At 33.7% G+C, this 24925-nt stretch overlaps 2 protein-coding genes across 2 annotated transcripts; one reads left to right on the top strand and one right to left on the bottom strand.

Annotated features, from left to right (window-relative positions):
• Positions 1-55: 55 nt before the first annotated feature.
• Positions 56-23110, top strand: LOC134720697 (aspartate aminotransferase, mitochondrial-like). Its single transcript, XM_063583141.1, has 11 exons — positions 56-217; positions 12449-12605; positions 15301-15429; positions 16649-16708; positions 17171-17244; positions 18037-18124; positions 18419-18487; positions 18811-18997; positions 19500-19665; positions 20462-20612; positions 22264-23110. The coding sequence occupies exons 1-11, from the start codon at positions 135-137 to the stop codon at positions 22384-22386; spliced, it is 1287 nt and encodes a 428-aa protein (XP_063439211.1). The 5' UTR covers positions 56-134; the 3' UTR covers positions 22387-23110.
• On the bottom strand, positions 1466-10290 carry LOC134723166 (uncharacterized). Its single transcript, XM_063586800.1, has 2 exons — positions 9995-10290; positions 1466-2724 (listed from the first exon to the last, which is right to left on the bottom strand). Exon 2 carries the CDS (start codon positions 2721-2723, stop codon positions 1521-1523), a length of 1203 nt encoding a protein of 400 aa, XP_063442870.1. The 5' UTR covers position 2724; positions 9995-10290; the 3' UTR covers positions 1466-1520.
• Positions 23111-24925: the final 1815 nt, after the last annotated feature.

Here is a 24925-nt window from a genome sequence, read left to right as displayed (position 1 = left end):
GTTTTTATTTCATGTTAAGCTCGGGTCAGATTCTTGTTTATATGTTTCTCATAATCCAAAGTGACATTTATCAGTTTAGAGTTTCTTCCCTTTACACCACGAATTCTGACCTTGAAGCCGCAACATCTCTGATCATGGCACTCCGTCAAGCCGTTAAATCGTCAAATCTTATTCGGTTTCTACCACAATATGCATCAGCTACAAATGTGAAACAAAGGTACGTGCACATATCTATATTTAATAGTTTGGGATTTTTTTCTATTCGTTAGTTTTTTGTGGAGAATCTGAAAAAAAGTGCATCTACTTTTTTCAATGAATACTAGTTTTCAATTCCTGACTATTTATTTATATTCATATACCAGTCTGATACAACTTTTTATAATGTGCAATTACATGTGGGGCTGAATGGGGGTAGTTATGGCCTAAACAGGGTATTTTTTATGAAACAGGGGTACCTCTATGACGTCTATTAACTAAAAGATTCTTGCCAAATAATGTTTACGGTAATTTTTAGTGCATGACATGTGACGATGATAAAAAATCTATTTTTTTTTTCTCCAAAAGTAACTGTTACGATAATTATTTGAGACATCTGACGAATGACGATTAGGATATTTTGACGAATCATGGAAAAATTTGTAACAGATTAGTGTTGTGTCTTCCCAGGTTCTCTAATAAACTGACGATTATTAAAGTCTATATATGTTTTATTACGTTCTTTTTACATGTATTTTGTATAGTTCACATTTACAAGACATTTCAATAAGATAAATACTTAAAATACGATGGTCAAGTTTACGGTTAAGTCCTTACCTGGTTAGTAAGATATATATTGTTTAGATAAAAATGTAGAATGTAATAAAGACTAAAGTCAACTGTTTTCTGGCGTTCAAATCCCAAAAGTGCACTCCCCCAAACCCTAGAGCTTACGTATTTCTATCCCCAAAATGACGTCATAGGCCCGGCCGGGCTACCGGGACACCGGAAGTGGCCCGGCGGGGGAAAACGAAATGGCCGGAACTACTAGAGTTGTTAATGAAACGGAGATAGAATTAAGAAAAGAAAGTTAACCAAACCCCTGAAATATTAAAAGACCAACAGTAAACTGACTACCGTCACACTCCCTCCCTCTTAAGACCTAATGTGCCGAAACACATTAGTCCAAAGTGGCAAGAATATAACCTAAAATATATAATTTAAAAACAATTTTTAAATTTACACAAGTGATTAACAATATGTATAATGTTACTAGTTTGTAAGTATTGTTCAAAGACTATCTGAAATAAAGTTATAGTTAGCACAATATGCAATTAAAATTCAGCCTACTGGGACCTTTAAAATTTAATATAGATCAACAAGTAATAAAATATTCAATAACAACAACAATAACATATATTTATATAACAATGTTCAACCTGAAATACAAATGAAATAAATTAAGTTATTTAAATAAAATTATGCAACAATAAATATAATAGATATAGAGTAACATCACAATATAAAATATAAAGTTTCAACGTTTATTGTTTGGCAATGTCTCTGAATAGTTCTTCTCTCCATTTATTTTCGGCTATCTGTCTCCTGAGTTCTCGGTTTTCTGCTTCAAGCTTCCTTCTATTGTCTCTGTCTTGTTGCCTGCTTCCTGATTCCTTTATATCCTCCAACTTGTGCTTCGCTGACTCACGCAACCGTCCAATAGAATCCATAGAGTTGCACAGCCATCTCAGAAGGGATTCAACTTCTGGGCGGGTCTCTGGTATTAGTGGCAGTATTAACGGAGGCAGATCTGTTATTAATGTTTGAGTTTCACTGCTTGTGGTTTTACAACCAGATTGGTTGTTTTTCTCTGTTGTCAAGTTTTTACTCTGAATTGTTGATGTACAACCAGAGTGGTTGTGTGCAGGATGCCCAGAATAGGCATTTTCTGTTTCCAGCTGGCTTCTGTTTCTATACTCGGTAAGAGAAATTCTTGATGTTAAGGAAAATGGGGTTCGATCAGGAAATATAGGAAAGTCTGGTAGAGGAAGTAATGGCGGTCTTCTTGGTGTTTCTGGAAATTTTGATGGAAGATTTACAACGAAAGATGGTGAAGTGGTGATAGATGGTGTAGTGATGATAGATGGTGTACTGGTGATAGATGGTGAACTGGTGATAGACGGTGTGTTGATGTTACCCATAGTGGTAACAGTATTTGTCAATGATGTGTTGGTGATAGACGGTGTGTTGATGTTACCCATAGTGGTAACAGTATTTGTCAATGATGTGTTGGTGATAGACGGTGTGTTGATGTTACCCATAGTGGTAACAGTATTTGTCAATGATGTGGTAGAGGTTGTTGTTGTTGCTAGTTTGGTCCGGCCACGAAAAATAAAAATACCAGGATCTACAAATCCTTTATTTTCTCTGACCTCTTTTTTACATGTGGTTAATTTTGTTTCAAGTTTAAGTACATTTTCAATTTCATGAATTTTTTTAAGGTGCTGCTTCATATCAGCTTTCCGTCTACATACTGATTTGCACAATCTCTCAGGGCAACTGTAACTGATGGATAAATATAGGTGCTTCTCGTCCCAGTGTCTTTGATATTTAGCTTTTGATCCAAACCGACCGGCGTTACAACCATCAATAGGACACTGCATGGTTATAGGTGTATAGAAAAATTCAATTCGGTTTTCTAAATCCTCATCTTCAAAATCTCCATCAGCAAAGATTTGAATTTCCATCCTGAAATTGGAACCAAAAGTTTTTAGGTGACCATGTATAAATGCATTTGATTTTACTGATTAAATTATTCAGTCAATTGACTAGCACATCTCCCCCTTTAAAATAAAAATAAACTAAAGAAATATATTATGTCAAATTAAATATTACTCTTGACAATTCTGACATGGCCCACATTGGCCAGTCATTTTAAAGCAACATGGTTTATTTAGTAGAAGTGTACATGTTTCTATCAACGTAGCCGAAAACTAAGAGTCCATGGCCAACAAATTGCCGTATAATAGAACATGCCCACCCTGACTGTTTAAAAGTCGTGTTACATTGGTACACATTGACCAATTCAACGTTCTCTATTATATCGATCCACATTAATCGATTTAACCACAGCATCCGGTTACTCATAGTACCGAAAGTACATAAATACCCATGGCAAAAAATTGTTCGTGTGCTTATACTGGAATACTGTACATTCATAATTAACTAATAATAAAAAAGAAAACATAAAATATGTGCTAATAAATTATCCGAACACTTGTTCAGAATCACAAAAGCATGTATTCATGCAGAGTTAAGGTTATGCTCTTGTTAAATACATAGTATATTGAGAGTGTAAATTTATTATGTTGGGTATAAATAAAAAAAAAGAATATGTATAGTTTTTACTTGTATTGTATATTTTTGCATTTCAAATATTAAATAACTACCCCCCTTCTTTTAATAAAAAGAATTTGGCATTCTTTTGACTGTTTTATAATGTATGTTAATATGGCGAAAACTTGATTGGAGGTTTTACCTGTCTTCCCCGACTACTGTACTTAGGAGAGACTGGTTCCGTTTCAACATTGTGAACATTTTCATCTTGTATATCAGTGATATTGTCAACGGTGTCATCAATCCAAATTGATTGATCTAATGTTTGTTCTGTCAATTGTTCTTCTTGAACTGAAGCATCGGATGTATCTTCACGTGTGTAAAGTGCTTTTAAATGGTCCACATGGACTACTTTAAGCTTTGAATTTTGACAATCCTTTATTTCATAGGTTATATCAGACAATTTTCTACTAATTTTGTAGGGACCAATCCAACCCAAACCAAGTTTTTTGTTTGCTTTCGGTGGATACCATCTGAGAACTTTATTCCCAATTTCAAATTGTCTGTGTTTTAGCTTACAATCATAGTATTTTTTTTGTCTATGAAAACTTGACTGCAAATTTTCGTGAACTTTATCAAAAGCTCTTTGCATGGCGTCGCGCATCCATTCGATGTATAGGTTTGGACAGAAACTAAAAATTTCATCTTGGTTTGACCCGGTTAAGATATCAATTGGTAAAGATATTTCGCGTCCGAGCATTAGTAAATTTGGACTGCATTTTGTACTTTCGTGGGTACATGCTCTGTATGCCATAGTAACATAAGGGAGGTGGCTATCCCAATCATCTTTATTTTCATTAACAAACATTGATAAAATTTGTTGTAGGGTCCTATTGTAGCGCTCTACCATACCGTCTGACTGTGGGTGATAGGGAGTGGTTCTAGTTTTCTCGATTTCCAATAGATCGCACATACTTGCGAATAGTTTGGATTCGAACTCACGTCCCTGATCAGTATGTATACGGCATGGCGCCCCGAACCGAGAAATAAATTCAGTTACAAGCTTGTCGGCCACTGTCTGAGCACAGTGTTCTTTGAGAGGGTACGCCTCAGTCCACTTGGTAAAGTAATCGGAAACTACCATGATGTACTGGTTTGAATGGTCTGTAATTGGCAGTGGACCCATTAGATCTATTGCGATGCATTCCATTGGTCTATAAACATTTCGATGTTGCATGGGAGATTTGCCTAGACCAGGGCCCGGTTTTCTTTGCTGGCATAAGAGACATGTCTGACACCATCGTGTTATGTCTGTAGTCATTCCCGGCCAATAAAACCTTGCTCTGACTTTTGCTAGAGTTCTATCGCGACCAAAGTGCCCTGCTGTTCTACAGTCATGTAGCAGACGTAAAATTTCACCCCGAATTTTCATTGGCGCAACCAGTTGCTGATATGATGTTCCATCACTATTTTCCCATCTTCTGTACAGAATGTCGTCAATTACATCAAGCAACTCCCATTGTTTTAATAAAGTACTAAGATCTTGGTCAGCTGTGCTTATATGAGGCTTTTCTTTACCATGTATTTGCCGCAGCGATAGCATTGAATTGATGGTTTTGTCTTCATGTTGATATTGTTTTAATTCGGTTGTACTCCATTGTTGTGTCCAGTTTGATTCTTGGAAGTCAACCGAAGTGCTGACATCAGAGTCATCAGATACATGTTTTGTCTGGTTGGAATCATTTAGCGTTTTGTCATGCTTAGAGATGACTGATACAGGACAGTTGCCTGTATTGTTATTAGCGATGCACTGTAAACAGGTACTCCTCTGACATCTTCGTCTTGGACGTCGAGACAGGGCGTCGGCATTGCCATGTAATGCCCCTTTTCGGTGCTTTATGTCAAAATCATACGTGTCAAGGGTGGATATCCAGCGTGCCACCATTCCCTCTGGTTCTTTGAAGTTTTTCAACCATGTAAGGGAGGAATGGTCAGTACGGATTAGAAAGTTTCGTCCGTACAGGAAATGTTTGAACTGTTTTACGAATACCACGACTGCCAAAAGTTCTCGATAAGTTGTGCAATATCTCATTTGTGACCTAGAGAGAGTTTTACTACCGTACGCAATAACTTTTTCCTCTCCGTCTTGGACTTGCGATAGGACAGCACCAATGCCATAGGCACTAGCGTCTGTGTCTAAAATAAATTGATCGTTCCGGGTAGGATAAGACAAAATTGGAGCTGAAGTAAGCGCATTCTTCAAAGTAAGAAAAGCGTTTGCACACTTGTCTGACCAGACAAATTTCTGGTCTTTTCTTGTTAACTGTGTAAGTGGAAAAGATATTGTTGAAAAATTGGCTATAAACTTGCGGTAGTAGGACGCTATGCCTAGAAACGAACGGACATCAGACACATTTTCCGGAGCTGGCCAGTGCTTGATAGTGTCTAATTTTTCAGGGTTACACTTAACTCCTTCCTTGGAAACGACGTGACCCAAATAGGACACTTCTTCTTCAAAGAGGGCACATTTTTTTGGTTTAAGTTTTAAGTTTGCTGACTGGAATCGATGGAAAACAGTTGTCAAGTTTTGTAAAGTTTCATCAAAAGATTTCCCAAAGACAATTACATCATCAAGATACACAAGGCATCTTTCCCATTGCATTCCGCTCAGTACGATTTCCATGAGACGTTCAAAACTTGCAGGGCTGTTAGCTAGGCCAAATGGCATACATTTAAATTGAAAAAGTCCTTTGTGAGTGGCAAATGCGGTCTTTTGTTTATCTTTTTCGTTCATCTTCATTTGCCAATACCCGCTGGCCATGTCCATGGAACAAAAGTACTTGGCGCCCGCAAGTGAATCTAGTGACTCGTCGATGCGCGGAAGTGGATAGGCGTCCTTGCGCGTAATGGCGTTCAATTTTCTGTAGTCCACACAGAAGCGCGTGGCGCCATCTTTCTTCTTCACGAGTACAATTGGTGCTGCCCAAGGAGAGTTACTGTGCTCTATTATGTCTTGCTCCAACATTTTCTCGATTTCTGTCTCTGCAATCTCCCTCATGTGTATTGGTAGTCGGCGCGGAGGAAGTTTTATCGGCTTCGAATCTCCCGTATCGATAGTGTGCTCGAAAAGATTAGTTTGTCCAAGTATCCCATCCGGTTCCATAAAAATGTCGGTATATTTTTTAATGACGGTAGTGAGTGCAGCGCGCTGGTCATGTGATAGTTTTTTAGATGCATTGTCTACCAACGGCTGCAAATGTGCAGGAAGGTCAAGACTGACTTCCGGTCGTATTGAGGAGATTCGTTTTTCAAATCCGCATCTATCTCCATAACTTACTTTCTCTTTCTGTCCAAATTGACAAGAGAGTATCTGTTCGACAGGGTGTACCGTTGCCACCTGTATATTTTTCTTTAAGATTTTCGGATTTGGTGTCGGGTTCATTATAGAAAAGACTATATTTGTTTTTGTTGTATCGGTTAGTGACTTTGGTATTATAACATGATCACCACCCCTGAATCGATCTAATGGCTCTAAACAGCCATCTTTAGTACTTGGAAAATGACCCCGTATTTCCCCGGTAACGAACATTTCACTGTGCGCAGGAATGTGAACAGTTTCCGCTAAGTGTACTCTTGCACATCGTATATCAAGACTACCCTCTCTAATTAGTTGAATATCAACTAGTGGGGAGCATAACCTCCCCTTCCCAGTGTCTATAACAAATGCATTTCTTGACAAAAAATCCAAGCCTAAAATGCCTGGCATACCCCCTAATTCTGCCACAATCACAGAATTTATGAACGTTTTACCCCCCAGTGTTATTGACAGTTTAGTTTCCCCCAATACTGTCAATGGTTCCCCGTCAGCGGTTGCTAATGTTGAAGTTACTTTAATTAATTTTGATTTGTCACATTTTAATTCATCATAATTCTCTTTTGAAATCAATGTCACTGCTGATCCAGTGTCAATTAACATATTAGTGTCTAAACCACCAATTTCAACATTAGCAAACCAACAGTTATTTGAAATAGCAGATAATCTAACAATTAAAGGCCCTTTTATTTGTTTTTCCATATCAATCTTAAAAGGGACTGAACTCTCGGCCTCGAGTACAGTCCGTCCTATTTTAAATCATCTGAATGCGTGTTTTGTGGTTGTCTCTGGTTGTTAGCCCTTCTATTCCTATTGTAGTTATTGTTGTCCTGTCTTCTGTAAGGTGCTTCTGGGCAGTTTCTACTTATGTGACCTTCTTTTTGACATGTGTAACATATTGGAATTTTATTTTCTCTTGGTCTTGTGTTATTGCCCTGATTGAAATCTGACTGTTGACCATGTGCAAAATTTGCCAGTGTTTGTTGAATAGCCTTCACGGAATCAGCTAACTCCCAAATACTAGGATCAACATGTGTATTTTGGTTTGTTTCAAATGCATGTGTATTTTGTACTGCGTATATATTAACAGCTTCCTCTGGTTTGGGCTTGCGGTATTGTGAGTTTTGTGTCCCTTCAAAGGCTTCAAATTCTACAGCAAGCGATATTGCCTTATCTAGGGTGGAAGGGTGTGAGAACTGTACGTGACGCTTTAATTCCGCATTACCTAACCCAGAGACATATTGCTCAATAACCAGTGACTCACGCATGCTCATTGGAATTTGTGGATATGCATGACTGGCTAATCTCTTTAAAGAGTACCCGTACTCGGCAGCCGACTCATCTCGGCTCCTTCTGCGCGTTCTAAATTCACAACGAAAGGCTGTTTCGCGCTCAGGAGGGCAAAAACGTTGCGTTAAAGCAGATCTCAGTTTGTTGTAGTCTGACAACTCACTCTTGGTCAGTTCGCTTAGAACTCGCTGAGCATTTCCGCGGAGACAAATTGAGAGTTGTGCTGCTTTTTCTTGATCAGTCCATTCATTCCACATAGCGACCTGCTCAAAATGGCAGATATAGTCGGGCCATTCAACGTTTACCCCATTGTATGTGTCAGGGTCCTTTTCTTTTCGTTTGTGTCTACTAGACCAAGAGCCAGGTAGTGTTGACAGATTTACAGGGGACTGTTCGGTCTTGTTTAGTTTTTCCTTTAAGTAAGGTGGATACTCCCTATGTTTATTAGTTTGAAATTCTGTGTCAGTTGTGCAACCTGTTTGAATAGGGTTGTACTTTTTATTATGAGTTGCTTCATTGCTATATCTAGTCTGATCAAAATAACAATTATCATTTGCGTGTTGATAATTTTGTCTGGTTCGTGTTTGATCTCTATAATTCAGAGCCGTATTGCCCTGGTACCTTGAAAATAATTGTCTATTCATATCAGGTGTTTGATCATTTATTTTTGTCATTGTGTTATAGTTGCTACTCATATTGTTCTGATTTTGATACGTAGTGTTTGGTTGGTATTCAGGTACCTCATATTCAGGACCATGTACACTATGTTTGGCAGTGCCTTTTGCACTTGTCATTTCTTGTGTTTTATTTGTGATGATTGTGTTTTCTCTAGGGTCAAAATACCCCACTTTCTCATTACTATTGACAGTTTTTGTTCTTAATTCTGATGAATATTCATCAGGTATTGGTACTTTGTTTTTATGGCATTGTTCATAAAACACACGTTCCTGTGTGTTGAAAGAATTTTCTTTCATTTCATCCATATTTGGATCATTTGTAGACTTTGTAGATAGTTGTCTGTTTTCACGTTCCCCAATGGAGCCTCCGTAATTTGAGGGTGTCACGTGATAAGGGTTAAATATTGAATGAACGACGTCATTTCCAACGTGTGGCGGACATGTTTGACGTGAAAAGTTGGCATGTTTGTCGTTGTGTATGGACACATTTGCCCGTTTAGAATACTCATCATCAGAATTATGTGTGTGATATGTGTGTCTCTCAATTTCACTAAAGTGTGGTGTTTCTGTTTCAAAAGACGGCGTGTCAAGGAATGTTTGATGTTGACGGAATGTGGGTTCAGAATTTATGATTTCACGACAATGAAATGAATTTTGTGTACCGTCATTCTTATTGACAATGCTTATCGGAGTCAATAATTTAGAGTTCTCAATATCTGAAGCTGAATTGTGATATTGTTGAGCTTCGAAGTTTGTCTGTGTGCAAGTATTTTCATCCGAAACGTCATTGGATGTGTGTACTGATTGAACAAAAAATTCATTTTCATAACTTTGGATTGGACTAACTGCTGATTCAGTTGCTCTTAATTCAGGTAAGCCTTTATTTCTTGTATTCATATCAACCATTTCAACACATTTTGGTTTGTTTGTTTCTTGATTTTCAACTGTATTTTGTTTGTTACTTTCCGGGTTTAGTTCAAAATAACTAGGACTGAAAAGTCGCTTAAAACTAGACCCAACGGAGTCAAAAACCCTCCTTGCGGAAGCCATTTGTGCTAATTTTCAAAATAAAATCTTCACAATTCAAATTTCCTGATTGAAATTTATATATTTGTTGTTGTTATGCTTTTAAAATCGTAAATTTATCGACGGACGAGCCCCCAATTTGTAACAGATTAGTGTTGTGTCTTCCCAGGTTCTCTAATAAACTGACGATTATTAAAGTCTATATATGTTTTATTACGTTCTTTTTACATGTATTTTGTATAGTTCACATTTACAAGACATTTCAATAAGATAAATACTTAAAATACGATGGTCAAGTTTACGGTTAAGTCCTTACCTGGTTAGTAAGATATATATTGTTTAGATAAAAATGTAGAATGTAATAAAGACTAAAGTCAACTGTTTTCTGGCGTTCAAATCCCAAAAGTGCACTCCCCCAAACCCTAGAGCTTACGTATTTCTATCCCCAAAATGACGTCATAGGCCCGGCCGGGCTACCGGGACACCGGAAGTGGCCCGGCGGGGGAAAACGAAATGGCCGGAACTACTAGAGTTGTTAATGAAACGGAGATAGAATTAAGAAAAGAAAGTTAACCAAACCCCTGAAATATTAAAAGACCAACAGTAAACTGACTACCGTCACAAATTAAACAATTTGACACTGACGGTAGCCGAAAAAGACAGAAAATGACTGTTTGTCGCCTGGCGGTTGAATTTGCTTTGAAATTTTGATAAACTTAAATACATGTAATGTCCATGTAATTTGTGAAAATAGGAACAAGGTATCAAGATATGAGGTGTTTCAAAAAAATCCAAATGAAATAGACCACTTTAAGTAGGGTCCTTCACAGGAAAGGTTTGCCAATTATGCCGGTCTTTATGAAGTCATTATTTAACCAGAAACAGGGCCCTGTTTGTATCCCTGCACTACATGCACTATTTTATCTAAGGTCTTCATGATCATCATTTTGTAGGTTAAACTAGAAATAATGTTTATTCCTTAGGTACATTTAAACAGGATTTCCTAATGACAGTGCTGATTATCGATAATAACTGTTTTTTAATAAGAATTAAATTTGCAAAATGATTTGTGCAATATACATGTACATGTGCATTGTAGCATCATATTCATGATATTTATCGCTTTCATGTCAATCCGGCCCAATGTCATGTACAACAAATGTATGTTGATCCGGCCCATATTTAAAGTTGATCCGTCCCCAATAAAATATATATATATATATTTAAGAGATAGAAATAAATATATATATCAATTGTAATTCGTAAATGTTTATGAATTTTATTATAATGTAAGAGGTGTACGAAAAAAAAATGGCCTTGACAAATATTTTCTTTAGATGAATATAAAACTATGTTGATTATGTTTTCATTACAAGTTTTCAAAATTATTGGGTATAATTATAATAAAAAGGTATAAAACAGAATTTAGTACATACTACATGTACTATCAACAGACATCAACTTTAATCACCAGTAATTAGCATTTCATTTCAATTGACTGATCTTAAATTAAAAAGTCTTTCATTTGATAGGATTAAACAAGTCATAATGATGCGTTAAATTTTATAGGTTTCGATGGAGGCTAAATATTTATTTAGCTATTCTGTGTGTAAATTAAATAAAATAAAAATTGCAGAGTCATGACATTCAAAGTTATCATTGAAATTAATAGCATGATATTTTTTGTGTTGAAGCTGCTATACAAACAGACACAATCACACTCATTTGCATATTGGATTAAAATAATTCTTTGACTGGTACTCCAATACTTCAATTATAATTACCTGATGCATCCATCATTGACACTTTTTACAAATTCCATTTATACTGTTAAAAATTTGTCACAAAATCTTCCGAAGTCAATATAGTTATTCATATCTTATTATGGGGCTGGATCAAAGTGGGCCAGATCAACTTTGGATGGATCAACTTGCCTTTTACTTGGGGCCGGATGAACTATGGGCCAAATTGGCTTTGGGCCAGAATGACAGGATACCATAGTTATCAACTGTTGCTCAACATGGAAAGGAAATAACAATGCCCCATAATGGACAAAAGATGATCACTAAAATGAAAATTTTTGATGGAAATGCAATGAACTCAAAAGTTGCCTATTGGCAACCTATATACATGATATATAAATTCAGATACTGATAGAAGAAACTTGCATTAAAATTTTGTTATTGTGCTGAATTGAATAAAAGATTAATTGACATTCATGACATTTGTCAAAAATAAAACGGTAAAACAGGATAAATGTTATATAAACGTGATGAGCCTTAACAAAATAACACAACCTATATCCTGTCCCACAGACTTACAAACATAATTATTTGGTCAATACAAATGTAGTACATTTTGTACCACTAAAACAACATCCTTTATTTTCTATATTTATCCTGTTTAAACTAAAAAATGTATGTCTAAGAAAGTGTGACACTAACTTCATGCATTGTACTACTAGCATGATCAGATCATATATCATAGAAATGATACATTTTCTATGGTATATTAAAAGAAATTATTAGAAATTAAATAAAAAGATTTTTTTCTTCATAAATGTTTTAATTATTATCAACAATTCAAATATATATTGATTATTTGACTTCTGTAGTTTGTGGGTACATGTACATGAACTTGACCTAAAATCATAACGGTATTTTATAGTTCTGCTAACATGAAATTGTCATACATTTAGTTCAAATATACAATGTAGTAATGATAGATGAATATTGATCCATCATGAAAATAGTTATTTGAATCTTTATAGTTCAACATGGGGCAATGTAGAAATGGGACCACCAGATGCTATCTTAGGTTTAACAGAGGCTTTTAAGAAAGATACAAATCCCAAAAAAGTTAGCCTTGGAGCAGGTGCTTACAGAGATGACCAAGGAAAGCCATTTATTTTACAATGTGTCAAAACAGTAAGTACTGAAATACTTGCAGAAAAATACATTTCAGATGGAATTGAAGGACCAAAATAAAACTGTTAGATTGAAAGGTTTTTAGAATTCTAAACATTGCACAGACAATAACCAAACATAGTTGTAAGATGCTTGTATTAAATGAAAAAATATCAATGTAAAAGTTGTTGTGATATTGTACCTTTAATAATGACATTAGTTTTAGAGTATCTTCATTTCACCATGTTTATGTTACAATATATGATAAAAACAGATTTTTTTTAAAAGTTTGGAACTGTTTTTTTGATTTGCACTTTGCACCTCAAGGTGTTTTCTTTATAATAAAAATTTTCATGATGTGAAAATAGATGTACAAATGTATACATGCATGGATAGAGTGTTCCTCATATGACACCAGAAAATTAGTATGTTTACAAGACATTATAAAAATGTTATACATGATACAAAAGGTCAAAATTGACAAAAGGATTTTTTATACAATTCTACATTTTATTAATTAAAACATGATGTAAATTACAAAGTTACAGATATTACATGTATAATGTACAACAGAATGTGATTAAAACGTTCAGGTGATTTTTACTGAGTTATCTCCCTGTAGTGTGATTTACCACTTAATTTTTATACGACCGCAAAATTTGAAAAAAATTTCGCAAAATTTGAAAAAAATTTCGTCGTATATTACTATCACGTTGGCGTCGTTGTCTGCGTCGTCGTCGTCGTCCGAATACTTTTAGTTTTCGCACTCTAACTTTAGTAAAAGTCATTGAAAGTGAATAGAAATCTATGAAATTTTAACACAAGGTTTATGACCACAAAAGGAAGGTTGGTATTGATTTTGGGAGTTTTGGTCCCAATATTTTAGGAATTAGGGGCCAAAAAGGGCCCACATAAGCATTTTCTTGGTTTTCACACTATAACTTTAGTTTAAGTTAATAGAAATCTATGAAATTTTGACACAAGGTTTATGACCACAAAAGAAAGGTTGGGATTGATTTTGGGAGTTTTGGTTTCAACAGTTTAGGAATTAGGGGCCAAAAAAGGGCCCAAATAAGCATCATGCTTGGTTTTTGCACAATAACTTTAGTTTAAGTTAATAGAAATCAATGAAATTTAAACACAATGTTTATGACCACAAAAGGAAGGTTGGTATTGATTTTGGGAGTTTGGATCCCAATAGTTTAGGAATTAGGGGCCAAAAAGGGACCCAAATAAGCATTTTTCTTGGTTTTCACACCATAACGTTAGTATAAGTAAATAGAAATCTATGAAATTTAAACACAAGGTTTATGACCATAAAAGGAAGGTTGGTAATGATTTTGGGAGTTTTGGTCCCAACAGTTTAGGAATAAAGGGCCCAAAGGGTCCAAAATTAAACTTTGTTTGATTTCATCAAAATTGAATAATTCGGGTTCTTTGCCGAATTTACATGTAACTGTGTATGTAGATTCTTAATTTTTGGTCCCGTTTTCAAATTGGTCTACATTAAGGTCCAAAGGGTCCAAAATTTAACTTAGTTTGATTTTGACAAAAAATGAATCGGTTGGGTTCTTTGATATGCTGAATCTAAAAATGTACTTAGATTCTTGATTATTGGCCCAGTTTTCAAGTTGGTCCAAATCGGGGTCCAAAATAAAACTTTGTTTGATCTCATCAAAAATTGAATAAATGGGGTTCTTTGATATGCCAAATCTAACTGTGTATGTAGATTCTTCATTTTTGGTCCTGTTTTCAAATTGGTCTACATTAAAGTCCAAAAGGTCCAAAATTAAACTTAGTTTGATTTTAACAAAAATTGAAATCTTGGGGTTCTTTGATATGCTGAATCCAAACATGTACTTAGATTTTTGATTATGGGCCCAGTTTTCAAGTTGGTCCAAACCAGGATCTAAAATTATTATATTAAGTATTGTGCAATAGCAAGTCTTTTCAATTGCACAGTATTGCGCAATGGCAAGAAATATCTAATTGCACAATATTGTGAAATAGCAAATTTTTTTTTAATTAGAGTTATCTTTCTTTGTCCAGAATAGTAAGCAAGAAATATCTAATTGCATAATATTGTGCAATTGCAAGAATTTTTTTTAATTGGAGTTATCTTTCTTTGTCCAGAATCAACTTAAATCTTTGTTATATACAATATACAATGTATATTTACTTTTTACTACCAACTGATAAATTAAAATAATCTTTACCATTCAGTGATAACATCTTAATATTTTATGATGTATTTATATGAGTAGTTATTGTTGCAAACTCCATTAGAAATTTTATTTGAGATTAGTTTTGGAATAAGGGATGTGATTAAAAAATGTGATTAAAAAAATTGGGTTCAATTTTCTCATTTGAAATTTCATAAATAAAAAGAAAATTTCTTCAAACATTTTTTGAGAGGATTAATATTCAACAGCATAGTGAATTGCTCTAAGAGAAAACAAAAATTTTAAGTTCATTAGAACACATTCATTCTGTGTCAGAAACCTATGCTGTGTCAACTATTTAATCACAATCCAAATTTAGAGCTGAATCCAGCTTGAATGTTGTGTCCATACTTGCCCCAACCGTTCAGGGTTCAACCTCTGCGGTCATTAAAGCTACGCCCTGCGGAGCATCTGGTTTTTATAAGATTAAGATATGATGCACCCATGATGATGTCTTATTGAGGTTTATAATCCAAATTATTATGTTTTTTCAGGCAGAGAAACAAATGATGGATGAGAACGTTGATCATGAGTATGCACCAATCAGTGGTCCTCCAACTTTCTGTAAAGCGTCTGCTGAATTAGCATTTGGTGCTGACAGCTCAGTTGTCAAAGATGGTCTTGTAAGTCATAAAAAGTTGTTTTTAGCACAATTCGTGGTTTCTTTATGAAAGAATTGCATTAAAGGAATAGTTCTAAAAACTTACATGATAAAACATTTATCTTGATTGGTTAAAAATTATGAGCTTATACTAACAAGTTAACAGGGGAAATAACTCTAGATAAGAAAATGAATGACAATACAGCTGACCAGACCAACTTTTACAGCAGATTTCAGTGAGTATGTAGCTAATGGTAATATCTTTGGTTAGCTTGCTTTTAAGCTGAATCGTGAAGTCATTGTTAGGTAAGGTATACTACCCTCCTTGTAAAGTAGCTTAGTCCTACTACAGAGAGATAGATTGGTTATCTGTTGGGCTAGTCTACTATTTAAGGAGGATAGTTTACCTAACCTATCAATGACTTCATGGTTCAGCTAACAAGCAAGCTAACCAAAGATATTACCTATAGCTTCATACTCACTGAAATATGCTGTAAAGGACTCCTCATCTTTCTTAATGATATATAAGTATGAACAAACAAAGTACATTTGTATGTAACAGCCCAAAAAAGAATAGATATCCATATACATGTATGTTTATTTCACAATAAGTTGGATCAATAAAACATATAATTACTAGCCGAAAGTGAACAGTGAACATGGTTCACATGTTTCAGACACAATTGTGATTGGCTTAAATTATATCCAATTTTTTTAATTTATTTCACAAGTCTTTAAAGAAATTAGAACATTATGTGTATATGTCATTTACATAAGTCCATCTTTATAAGTATGTTTAACCCTTAATTTGTTTTAAACCCAATTGGTAAACCACAGAAACAATCAGTATATATTTAAAATAACATGAGTCAAAATTAGGTAACTTTAAGTAACCATACTTGTATCTGACAATATTTGTTTTTATCCTGCAATTGGGTGTTCTACTATACAGATACAGCCCTACAGATAACGCTTAATAGCTCCGCCCACTACCGGACTGAGTTTTGTATGAACCTACGTGACCTCAGAATGTGTATTGGAGTCGCATTCCAATGACATATCAATTGCGAATTAACGATTACTTTTTTCATCTGTTTGTTTTCAAACATTTCTTTAGCTTAAAGCTCGCATACACCTTGTTTCCTAGCCTTGTACAAATACAGCTGATATTTAAAGACACTAAACAGTTATTGTCTATGTACATGCAGAACTTAATATGTTGATTATGATATTTGTTACAGAATGTTACAGTTCAAGGCATTTCTGGAACTGGATCTCTACGACTTGGCGGTGCCTTTTTTGTAAGTAAATTATTTTCTAAGTCTCTAATTTAAATAATCAAGTTCTAGGCTGGTCATATAGTTGCCCTTGTTAGAGGCACTGACAAATGTGAAATATATAATATGTTTATATCTGTTAATTGTAATACTTGAATGTAGTATTGATCTTCTATCTCACCTCTGGATGACTCTTATAACATTTTCTGCGTTAAGTTGAATATTTAATGTAAGTCAGCTGGCTGTTATTAGTGTCTTGCTTTCAGAAAATTATCCTTAAAGAGACAACAACCTGACCAAAGTTCAGATAACAGCTGAAGGCCACCAAGGGGTTTTCAACACAACCTCATCTGGCCCCTAATATATATGGATACAATCATCATTTATATGATCATTTATTATGTCAACAAAAACATCATGCACATCTAAAATTAGTATCTCACTGAATTTGTGAAACTAATATTTGAACTTTTTTTCCCTTTGCAGTCAAAATTCTACGCAAAAAGTAAAGCATTTTATACACCAACTCCAACTTGGGGAAACCATATTCCAATCTTCAAGTAAGTAGATTAAGTCTTAAAAAAGTATGTTGATGAAAACAGGCAATTGAAAATTCATTAATTTAAATGTCAACATCACAACAGCATGGCTAAAAGAAAAAAATGTAAAAGACTGAACAAAAAAATAGTGGAATTTCAGGGGGTAATGAATGTAGTTTTGAAATAAAGTGCACTGGAAGACCTGGTTGTTCCTTCTCCCCTAGTGGCACTGTTGGTGGTGTCTTATTGGTGTATTTTATGCCCCATTTATGGGCATTATGTTTTCTGGTTTCTGCATCTAATTGTTCGTTTATCTGTCCCACATCAGGGTAAAGTTTATGGTTGAGGTAGTTTTTGATGAAGTTGAAGTCCAATCAAATTGAAACTTAAAACACATGTTCCCTATTATATGGTCTTTCTAATTTTAATGCCAAATTAGGGTTTTTTACTCCAATTTCAGGGATCACTGAACATAGAAAATGATAGTGCGAAAGGGGCATCTGTGTACTATGGACACATTCTTGTTTTTATGTAGATAAGACCTTTGATTTTCCTGTTTAAATGGTTTTATACTAGTAATTTTTTAGGCCCTTTATCAGCCTTCTTTTCAGTCTGAGCCTAGGCTCTGTGTTAAAGGCAGGGTTTTTTTCAACTTATAATGGCCTAATTTTACAAATTGTGGCTTTGATGGAGAGTTGTCTCATTGGCACTCATAAAACATCTTTTTATATACATTTTTTTTTTTTTGTGGAAAATACTGAAAAGATTTGAAGTTTATAGCAGTAATGTAAATATATCTTTTTATATTTTCAGACATGCTGGTATGGATGTCCAATCGTACAGATATTACGATCCCAAAACTTGTGGCTTCGATTTTAATGGAGCATTAGAAGATATTTCGGTGAGTTTGGAACTTGAAAAGGCATTATTCAGAGGTTTTTTTTTCTTTGTATTGCTGCATTGTTTTTTTTATTTTATGGGGTAACTATCTGGATTGTGTTTATGATGGGAATGTAAGCAATAAAATTAAATCAAAATTTATTGCAGAACAAAAGAAAAGAGATATATCTGAACTCTTTTAATATTTATGAGCCTTAGTACATGTAGTAAAAAAATAGTGGTGTAAAAATATATAAACTTTTATGATCTTATATTATAATAAGGACAAAAAAAACATATTCATTTTTAATTTCAGAAAATTCCTGAGGGTGGTGTAGTTGTTCTTCATGCTTGTGCTCATAACCCCACAGGTGTAGACCCCAAGGTAAGATCAGACCTTCATATCATTAATTGGATAAAAATATATTGTATACTATATTCATTTTAAACGTTGGATACCAATTTTCGTTGGAAAGATAAACCACAAATTTTAATCTTCAACTAAGTACACTATATAGTATCTATATAGGCTTGTATGCAGACTGTGGAGAAACATCAAAATTAGAAATTAATGAAAAAATGGTATTCCTTCATCCATGAAAAATATCCACTGAGATCTTATTAAACATGAATAAATCTCACTAAAATATACTAAGATTTCCACGATATGAAGCGTTATTTTAACAAACTTAACTAATGTTTTTACAGCCAGAACAATGGAAGGAAATTAGCAGTGTGATGAAGCAGAAAAAGTTATATCCTTTCTTTGACATGGCTTACCAAGGATTTGCCAGTGGGGATATTAACAAAGACGCCTTTGCAGTCAGACATTTTCTTGCTGATGGACATGAAATAGCTCTCTGTCAGTCATATGCCAAAAATATGGGACTCTATGGTAAGAATGATTGCTTTGTTTATTAGATATACACATGTTTAAATAGTTTTACAACTTATTTTAAAAAATACAATCATACAAAGTACTGTTATAGCCCAAGTAATATCTTATTTGTTATTTCTTGTATTAATAATATAGATTTTTGAAAGAAAGTATTTATTTAAAGAATATCGCCATTTAAAGTTTTTATATGCTGGTATATGTGGTAGCAGTCTTTGATTGGTTGCTAATGATGTGGTCCCACATTTTACATAAAAAGACATATTGGTCATTCATTATTTTCGTTGGTCAATATTGGTACTCATTGTTGTTATAAGGAAAAGTGAAAATTTGAATATGCTTATCTAATGTTGTACACTGAAAGAGAATATTCAATGCAAAAATCTTATTAAAGCATTTAAAAAAAGGTTGCAAACCCAAGATTTTACCATGAAATAATCTTTAGAATGAAACTAATACTCTTTTGTGGAATAACTACTAATATGTACATATACCTTTGTAGGGGAGAGAGCTGGCGCTTTCACAATTGTTTGTTCTTCTAAAGAGGAAGCCGATAGAGTAATGTCACAAATAAAAATCCTCATTAGAGCTATGTATTCAAGCCCTCCTATACATGGAGCAAGGATCGTGGATAGAGTACTCAATTCCCCAGAACTCAAAAATATGTGGTATGTTAGTCTTAAAAAAATGGTGATCATTCTGGAAAAAAATGTGTTTTTTTTTATACGGGACCTAATATGGTATACCTTTGTCTGTCGTCAACATGTCGGACATTAAATCAAAAATATTTGAACCAATTTGCATAAAACTTTAATGAATTGTTTATATCTATTGCAGGGCTTCCAAAGAATATTTGAGCCAGCCGTACATTTTATATCTGATCCCAATTTAAATCCCTTAAGACTTAGCCACAAAAGGCAATTATGGTAATCAGATGGCCATTCAAATGATTGACATTAAAATTAAAACAAAGAAAATTTTAAACTTTACTTTTAAATGAATTTGATTATCGGATGTAAACTGTTTAATTGGCAGTGCACATCACCATGCTCATATCTCCCTAAGACACTTTTTTTTGTGCAAAATGACATTGTCTAAAAACAGATTTAAAAAAGGAGATTTACCAGTTTTCTGACAACAACTCCTGAATGCTTTCACCAACTTGTAAGAAATTTTGGTAAATTGTTTATATCTATTGACGTGAGCTCCCTTTAATTTTTATAAATTTGAGATTTTATGATTCTTTGTTTTATCTCAACTCCCCTTTTAGGAAGATTCTGACCGTAAGCTGACCTTTGGTTGTTAACTTCTACATAATTTGGTCTTTTGTAGAAAGATTCATTGGCAATTATACATCATTTTCTTATTTTTGTATTGCATGTAAGTTTAAGATTCTTACATTATTATAACTAAATCTGTTTGATGTGTTACAAATGTGTTATTTATTACTTTTTTTCTAAACAGGTTAGGAGAAGTGAAAGGAATGGCTGATCGTATTATCTCCATGAGACAGAAATTGAAAGATGGCCTGGCCCGTGAAGGATCAAGTCATAACTGGCAACATATTACTGATCAAATAGGAATGTTCTGTTTTACTGGTTTGAAACCTGAGCAGGTAAGAGATATAAAGAATTAGTCAGTCTGTTAACTTTGTTCTGACAGTTTAATGCATAATATTTAGCCTCAGTTTATTGACTTTAGCTGCTGTAAACTCATAACTCTAATTGTCTGAACTCTGTTGACTTAGAATTTTGACTGAGTCGAAATTTTTCATGTGAACAGTCTGTGTTCCTGAATTTATGAACAAAATTCTCTGGTCTAATCCTGTCAATCATAATTCAAGATAGAAAGAGTCAACTGTATTTTGATACTTTATTATAGCCCCGCAATGAAGTTGTTGGTGCCATACAGTTTTACCCTTGTCCAAAATTCTGTAATTCCAAAATTCCATAATTCCTTAATTCTATAATTCTGTAATTCCATAATTCCAAAATTCTGTAATTCCGTAATTCTGTCATTCTGCAAAAACCATTATATGGAGTTTTTTTCTAAATGCCTTCAGATATTGAGCTGATTTTTGGTATGTGAGTTAACCATAATGTGTTACAGATCAAGTTTAAGTTTCGTTCCCCTCCATTAATTTTTGTCAAAATAACAGGCTGTGGACTTTGATAAATTGTTGAAAATCACAGTTATACAGACTTTTTTTCTAAATGCCTTCAGATATTGGGCTGATTTTTGATATTTGAATTAACCATGATGAGTTACAGATCACTTTTAAGTTTTGTTCTGCTCATTAATATTTGCCGAAATTATGGGCTTTGGACTTTGATAAATTGTTGAAAATCACAGTTATACAGCCTTTTTTTTAAATGCCTTCAGATATTGGGCTGATTTTTGATATTTGAATTAACCATGATGAGTTACAGATCACTTTTAATTTTTGTTCTGCTCCATTAATATTTGCCGAAATTATGGGCTTTGGACTTTGATAAATTGTTGAAAATCACAGTTATACAGACTTTTTTTCTATACCTCTCCGTATTTTGAGCTGATTTTTGGTATGTGAGTTAACCATGATGAGTTACAGATCAAGTTTAAGTATTGTTATGCTCCACTTATTTTTGCCTAAATTATGGGCTTTGGACTTGTCATAAATTGTTGAAAATCACAGTTATACAGACTTTTTTTCTATATGCCTCCACATTTTGAGCTGATTTTTGATTTTTGAGATTTTTCAACTTTTTGGGACAGGGCTATTAGTGTCGCTTTGTCACATCTAGTTATATATTATTTTGTGTCTATGTTAATCAGAAATAATTAATTCAAACATTAAACTATGTTCCTACTTTGAACTGGTATTTATTATTCAGTAACAATGTCATTGATTTATTTTGATGAGATATTTCTTTTGCTAATCTTTCACTTAAAACTGTAAACTAAAAGAAACAATTTTAATTCAATAATCATAATTAATGTACCTGCAACTGCCTTTGAAGCTGGTATGGACAGATATGTATTATAATTAAACTTATAAGTTTATATGAGAAGAAAATGGAATTTAAATGCAAAGGACCCTGGGTTATTTTGCATATGTTTCGGGCAATTTTAACACAGTTAAATATAAATAGCCAGGCTTATTTAGAAGACAATTATCCAGATTATAGTAAACTACATCGTTCATCACATGATTACTGTATGTAAAGGTAAATCATTTGACTTTATGATCAGTTGTATTTCATATAATCCTATTGTATTTTTTCTAGGTGGACAGAATGATTAATGAATTCCATATTTACTTGACAAAAGATGGCAGAATTTCAGTGGCAGGTGTAACATCAGGGAACGTTGACTATGTAGCTAATGCCATTCATCAAGTGTCCAAGTGAAAATAAGACGTAAACAATTACAGTACATTGCTCTCCTTGGAATCCAGAACTCGAAAACATATTCTCTTGACAATTTTTTAGCAAGAAAACTGCTTCTGCTATGATGTGTTTTCACTCACAATATGCCTATAGTATTTTTTAAAACTGTTGATAAAGCGAAAATTTATTTTGTTTGGGGAAAACAATTAAATTTTTTGCTTAAATATTTTTTGATATTATGATTAATGTTAAAATACTTTCATTTAAGTGTTCAGTAGAAGTTACCGTAAAATAATTATTTATATTAAATATAATTTTCCTTTTTCAGTATAAACATGCATATTTATATGATTTTATGCTTAGTTTTGTCCTATTCCTGTTTTGTTTTTTTTTAATTCTTTTCATAAGTAAGTATATTTACTAAAACAATATATTGATACTTTTATGTTGACAAGAAGTCTCTTCATAAAGTGACCAATTTTTTTCTACTTTTTCGGATAGTACCATTCACAAGTATATAGAATATAAACATCAGATAAATAGTTACAGTATTATTTTATATGTCAGTACTAAGTTTAAAAAAAAAAACAGCCTACGCCATTGCATAATGTCTTGTTAAGTTTGTTAATGATCTGTTCAAAAGATATTTTTATTTGGTAGTAACAAAGTATTGTATATATTTTATTACTCAGGCACCTGCCAAACCAAATTTTAATTTTGATGTAATAAATTGTGATATCTTTTATATTGTTGTTTTCCTTTGCTATTTGCTTCAACAGTTACAACAATACTGTCACTGTGAGGGTTTTACTTAATTCATCTGCAAATGCATGGTTAGTTATAAAATATTCATGCAGCGTAGGAAAAATCATATTTATTGGTATGAGTTTTAGAAACAGAGAAAAGTGAGGCTCACTTAGGTTTTCTACTGTTTTGCAGCAAGTACAAATACATTTTATGTTTTCATACACTTTAGAAATACTGCTTTAATTTTCAATTGATCATTGAGCTTTGACTTAAAGTTTTCTTTTAACATTCAAACCAATGAATGAAATCATTATGACTTCAATCATTAACAATAGCTGCAATGAGGACCCCAGTTGAACTGTAACGTAAAAAGGAATATGGACATAACCGTTCACTATAAAGGAGTTGGTCCGGTAAGGACCAATTTTGGCCTCAAATTTCAGGTTCATCTGACAAATGATTTTTACCACTTTTTAAACACTTAAGTGTCTATTTTGTTTGATTCTAATAGTTCATGTTACAGATTTTAACTGATTTTGTCATTAAAAACGATCAGATTCAAGCTGAAATATCAAAAATCTACAAAATATACCGAAAAATGTCACTTTTCAGATGGTTTTTTTTCAAAAATGAAAGTGGCCACATCTGTGTTCATCCTCAACCTTTATATATGTTATGTATTATCATCAAATACAACTTACATTTTAATAATAAGGATGAACACGAATGCGGCACTTTTGTATTACACGAAAACCGTCCAAATTTAACTAAAATGCTAGAGTTAAGCTAAGATTTCAGTGATTTAGCATGACTTGATGGTGCTATAACCCGATATATGTGCACTGAATTGTCAAAAACAGCACATATTTATGTAGCAGAAGCATTCTACTGTCCAATAAATAACTAAAAGTTTACTGTTTAACAATTTACTAAAACTGCTATATTTTGAGGCCAAAAAGGGGTCTTACCAGACCTACTCCTTTGACGCTTTGAAGCCGATCAAGCATCCATGATGGCTGCCAGAGAGGGACTTAGTTTAAAATATGCCCCTAAGGGAAATACATAAAAATGTTTCCCTTTTTAGAACCACTAATTGGAATGAAATAAAAAATGGCACAACTGTTCCATAAAATTGAGAATGGAAATGGGTAATGTATGAAAGAGACAACAACCCGACCATATAAAAAACAACAGGAGAAGTCACCAACAGGTCTTTAATGTAAGGGGAAATTCCTGCACCGGGAGGCGTCCTTCTGCTGGCCCAGAAACAAATTTATACTATTTAAGTGATAATGAACGCCATACTAATTTCCAAATTGTACACAAGAAACAAAAAATTAAAATAATACAAGACTAACAAAGACCAGAGGCTCCTGACTTGGGACAGGTGCAAAAATGCGACGAGGTTTAACATGTTTATGAGATCTCAACCCTCATCATATACCTCTAGCCAATGTAGAAAAGTAAACGCATAACAATACGTACATTTAATACTCAATTCAAGAGAAGTCCTAGTCTGATGTCAGAAGATAAAACCAAAGAAAATAAACAAAATGACAATTATACATAAATAACAACAGACCACTAGCAGTTAACTGACATGCCAGCTCCAGACTTCAATTAAACTGATTAAAAAATTATGATTTCATTATATGAATATCAAGCACAATCCTTCCCGCTAGGGATTTAGTATCATACCATCATAACATATATGAGAAGAACATAACCCGTGTCATGCCAACAACTGTTTTTTTGAATAAATGTGTTTAGTTCCGATGCAAAGACCCTATAAGTGAATCAATATTAACGCCAA

The sequence above is a fragment of the Mytilus trossulus genome, chromosome 6, assembly GCF_036588685.1.
Source record: "Mytilus trossulus isolate FHL-02 chromosome 6, PNRI_Mtr1.1.1.hap1, whole genome shotgun sequence".
NCBI lineage: Eukaryota > Metazoa > Mollusca > Bivalvia > Mytilida > Mytilidae > Mytilus > Mytilus trossulus.
The sequence above is the reverse complement of the archived record's forward strand: the minus strand, read 5'-3'. Positions and strand labels throughout refer to the sequence as shown.